Source organism: Helianthus annuus, chromosome 9 (assembly GCF_002127325.2).
Source record: "Helianthus annuus cultivar XRQ/B chromosome 9, HanXRQr2.0-SUNRISE, whole genome shotgun sequence".
Taxonomy (NCBI): Eukaryota; Viridiplantae; Streptophyta; class Magnoliopsida; order Asterales; family Asteraceae; genus Helianthus; species Helianthus annuus.
The window spans coordinates 14,617,473-14,622,039 of NC_035441.2; the positions used below are offsets into that span (position 1 = coordinate 14,617,473).

Genomic DNA, 4,567 nt, shown 5'->3' on the forward strand with positions numbered 1-4,567 from the left:
TTAAAAAAAGACATATTTATATATCTTTTATTATAATCAATTTACAAGTTACAAATATGTTTGTGTATTTATGCCCCATCAAACCCTTTTACGGCTAATAAATTATTCCCATGTAGTAGGTTAGCTAGCAAACACACGTAAGACCAACTAGACCAAATCATCAATCATTAAATATTCATATTCAACATTATTGAATATTGGTTCACCAAGAAAAACACATGCAGGAGGTACGAGACTAAAAGTGAGGCAATGAAATAATTAGTAACATCATATCTTTTTGTTTCTTTTTCGAATCAGTAAGTATCTAGCCGCATGACAATCATCAAATCAAACTAGAGCTTGAACAATCAATTTTATACCTTAGTCGCTGAACGGAAATGATTGGAGACCACTGCCTAGAGCTATCGGACGTTTAATAAGAAACGAGTAAGAGCCCGTCTTGTTCATAGCTCTGCATAGCAGGAAGATGTTGATCCTCGGTATATTTCGGTGACGGATGGAAAACCATACAACTGAAGCTGCTCTCTCGACCCAATAATGCGCAGACCTTTAAATTGAAAAATGCTAAGTGGAAGACAACTTATGCCCGCACCCTCTATATTTAACTCTTTCAAACATTCTAAACACCCAAGTTCCTCTGGCAATCTCTCAACTTGTTCACAATAGGAGAGACGTAAACGTTTTAAACATTTCATTTTACATATACTTTTTGGAATATCTCGTAAGGATTCACACTCTGATAGGTGTAACTCCTCTAAACATTCCAAACATCCAAGTTCTTGTGGCAATTTCTCAACTTGACAACAATAAGTGAGATGTAGACATTTCAAACATTTCATCATACAGATGTTGTTCGGGATATCTCGTAAGGATGTGCAACTGATTATGTATAACTCTTCCAAACACTCTAATCTGCAGATACTTTTGGGTAACTGCTCAATGTCCCAACAAGATTCAAGTGTAAGTGATTTCACATGTTTCAACATACAAATGCTATCCGGAAGATATTGAGTGTCTACCATCGACAAACATAACTTCTCTAAACTTTCTAACTGCCACAAATCCCCTGGAATACTGCCTCCAACTGTAAGCTCTCGTAAATGTTGTAAACCACAAATTGTTGTTGACAAATACTCAAGGTTTTTGCAAGCACATAGGCTAAAAGAGATAAGCTTCTCAAGATTTCCACTCCATGAGGATCCAGGTTCTTCAAATTTACATGTAAACGAAAAAACTGGCAAATTATTTTTAGGATGCAGTGGGCATATAGGTACGCACTGTGCATCTATGTTGAATGTAGCTACAGAATCAAGATAAGTTGATTCATGTTGTTTGTCAACATGAAAATGTACAAAACTTGAGCAATTGTCTAAGCTAAAGTGGATAAGGTTTGTTAGACATCCCACTGGAACGTGAATTTCTTGAAGACAATAACATTCTGTGAGAAATAATCTTTCAAGATGTGGAGTCAGCCCAAGGTTAAGGTTACTCACCTTGGAACCCTTTAGCTCGAGGTATCTGAGCTCTGGACATTCAACAGACATGTGGAGTTCAAACTCATTACATGCATGAAGATTTAACTTCTCAAGATGTGGAGTCATCCCAAGGTTAAGGTTACTCACTTTAGTAACACTAAGGTTGAGGAATTTGAGCTTCAGGCATTCATTTGGTAATTGAAGTTCTACAAGTTCAATACATCCACCAAGATCTAACTCCTCGAGATGTGGAGTCATCCCAAGGTTAAGATTGCTCACCTTAGTACCACTAAGGTTGAGGAATTTGAGCTTCGTACATTCGACTGGAAATTGGAGTTCTACAAAGTTAATACATCCACCAAAATTTAACACCTCCAGATGTGGAGCCATCGTAAGGTCAAAGGTTCTCACCTCGGAACCACATAGGTTAAGAAATTTAAGCTTATTAAGAACCTGTCATAAGGATGAAAATTAATGTAATTACAAAATATAACATAATATGTATTACACAAAACAACCGATTAACCATTATTCTACCTTTTCTTCTCCCCCTGTCCAAAGTTTATATATGTTGCTATAAGTCATTTCAAGGTTAACGAGCTTATGTGCTTGAAACGATTCAGGTAAAGACCGAAAAGGGTAATAAGACCAAGATAGGGATTGTAAAGTATCTGGTAAGTATTGGCTAACTTCATCAGGTAAAGACCGAAAAGGGTAAAAACACCAAGATAGGGATTGTAAAATATCTGGTAAGTATTGGCTAACTTCATCAGCTATCCCTGAATAACCTCCCCGATTCACACAAAGGCATCTAAGTTCCTTCATCTTTCGAAGACCCTTCTCAATAATTGTTGGATGGAGATGCGTATAGTTCAGATTTATACATTTTATTTCTTCAGTACCCTGCAAAGAGAAAAAGCTTACATGTAATTCTGGTCATAACAAGTAACAATGTAATAGTTATCCACTTTTCATACAGACTTGAACCTTACCGATTCATTAACCAATATATCTTCAATTTCCTCTTTAATCCATAACCGACTATGTCTCTTAGGCTCATCAGGGTGCAAACGCCGGACAATATTCCTTCCCATTTCCTCTATATGGTCATGCAAGAGCAGCATGCCATCATTATATTGCTTATATATGGTTATCAAGGATTTCTGTTCCAGAACCCTTAGACCAATCTGAGCACGAAATCCACAACTTTCAAGTATTTTGATTGCATTCTTCTTCGATTCACCTTTCAATATGCATGCAATGTCCAAAAATATTTCTTTTTGATCATTCTCTAGACCATTAAAGCTCAATTCCAGTTTTTCTAAAGTTTCCTTCAGTGGAATTGTTTTTAGTCTTTCGATGGCATCTTCCCATTCACCCTTAGTTCTATCACAAAAAAATGAACCCAAGACTTTGATTGTCAAGGGAAGACCAGCTGCATAATGTACAACCTTCCTTGATAAGTCTGCATACCCTTGATTTGGGATCTCTCTACCAAATGCACACCTACTAAAGAGGCACATTGCTTCCTTTTGTGATAACAGACAGACATCATGAATGAAGTTCACTCGATGCGCCTTCAACACTTGCTCATCTCTTGTTGTGATGATGAATCTACTTCCTTGCTTAAACCAAGTAGGCTCACCTGCTAATGCTTCAAGTTGGCCTATATCATCCACATCATCTAGTACTACAAGAACCTTTCTACTACACATCATCTTTTTCATCAGACTTCTCCCATCATAAACACTTTCTACATCAATGCTTTTATCATTAAACACATTTTGAAGGACTTTTTTTTGCAACTCCTTTAAACCAGAGCCTTTTGAGCCTTCTCGTACATTCTCAACGAAGCTTTTACCTTCAAACGAAATGGATATATGATCAAAAACAGCCCTTGCCAAAGTGGTCTTCCCACCACCTCCCATTCCCTTGATCCCAATCATGCGAACATCATCAGAATCAATTTCTAAAGATGAAACAACGTCCTTTACCCGGGTCTCCATGCCTACTAATTTCCCTTCAATGCCCGAATTAAAGAAATGTAGCTTTAGCGTTACGTCTTGAACAATTTGTTGGATAAATCTTGCTTCATGCCTGTGTGTTGAAAAAGATTCAATTAGATCACTCAGAATCCCACATGAAACAAGAGATGACATGGATGTCCTTATTAAACACATATTATAAGAAGAAAAAAAGTGAAGAATACCCATTAAAAGTGTTTTTCAACTCCATCCCAGCGAGGCCGGCTGCTTCTTTTAGAGCATTTCTCCATCTTCCAACTTCAAGTTCCTTTTCCTGTTCGGCGAAATGCAAAACTTGATCTTCCAACGTCCTCTTCCTCTTCCTTGTGAACCGTTCAAAGGCTTCTCCAACTGACCCACTTTGGTTACGGACTTCAGTGGGTTCCACATCATAGAAGATGGGGTAAGCAGTATGCCCGGTCAACTTCTGGCACTCCATAATCTTTACCAGTTCCTCTAAGCACCATGAAGAAGATGCATACTTCTTGGAGAAAACAATTATGTAAAATCTGGACTCTTCAATGGATCTGATGAGCTGCTCTTTGATCATTTCCCCTTTCTCGATTTTTTCGTCATCTTTGTAAGTGATAAGGCCTTTCTGGTTAAGAGCATGATAGAGATGATCAACAAAGGTTTTGCGGGTGTCTTCACCCCGGAAACTCAAAAAGACATCGTACTTGAACCTCTTTTGATCTGATGAAGCTGAAGTAGAAGCCATGAATGTATATTCAACGATCGAATTAAACAAAATCTTTATTAATCTGGGGAAATCTGAATGAAGGGATAATAAACTAACAATCCACTACAGCGTTTACTAAGAGACAATTGTTTGGAAAAACTTTATGATGGGTTGGGGACAAAAGGTCTTAATTTACGCGTAATGACCATTGAAGCTGTACTTTCTTGACTTTCTAGGTGTTATATATATAATTTATAAACCGCAATAATTGGACTTTTATATTCAGTCAGCATGTTTAATACTTACTATGGGTATGTTTCGCATGGAGGTTTTAGGAATTTTTAGGAGATTCTAACTTTAATACTTCTCCCATCATAAACACTTTCTAC

General features: G+C 37.3%; 1 protein-coding gene across 1 annotated transcript; it reads right to left on the minus strand.

Moving 5' to 3' along the window:
- Positions 1-251: 251 nt before the first annotated feature.
- Positions 252-4,345, minus strand: LOC110877185 (disease resistance protein RUN1-like). Its single transcript, XM_022125353.2, has 4 exons — positions 3,685-4,345; positions 2,468-3,572; positions 2,013-2,378; positions 252-1,928 (listed from the first exon to the last, which is right to left on the minus strand). The coding sequence occupies exons 1-4, from the start codon at positions 4,215-4,217 to the stop codon at positions 444-446; spliced, it is 3,489 nt and encodes a 1,162-aa protein (XP_021981045.2). The 5' UTR covers positions 4,218-4,345; the 3' UTR covers positions 252-443.
- Positions 4,346-4,567: the final 222 nt, after the last annotated feature.

Coding starts and splice junctions, on each gene's coding strand:
- LOC110877185 (XM_022125353.2), bottom strand. CDS start 4,217: ATGGCTTCTACTTCAGCTTCATCAGATCAAAAGAGGTTCAAGTACGAT. Junction 3,573..3,684: donor TTGAAAAACACTTTTAATGG/GTATTCTTCACT, acceptor TTCAACACACAG/GCATGAAGCAAGATTTATCC. Junction 1,929..2,012: donor GGACAGGGGGAGAAGAAAAG/GTAGAATAATGG, acceptor TCCTTATGACAG/GTTCTTAATAAGCTTAAATT.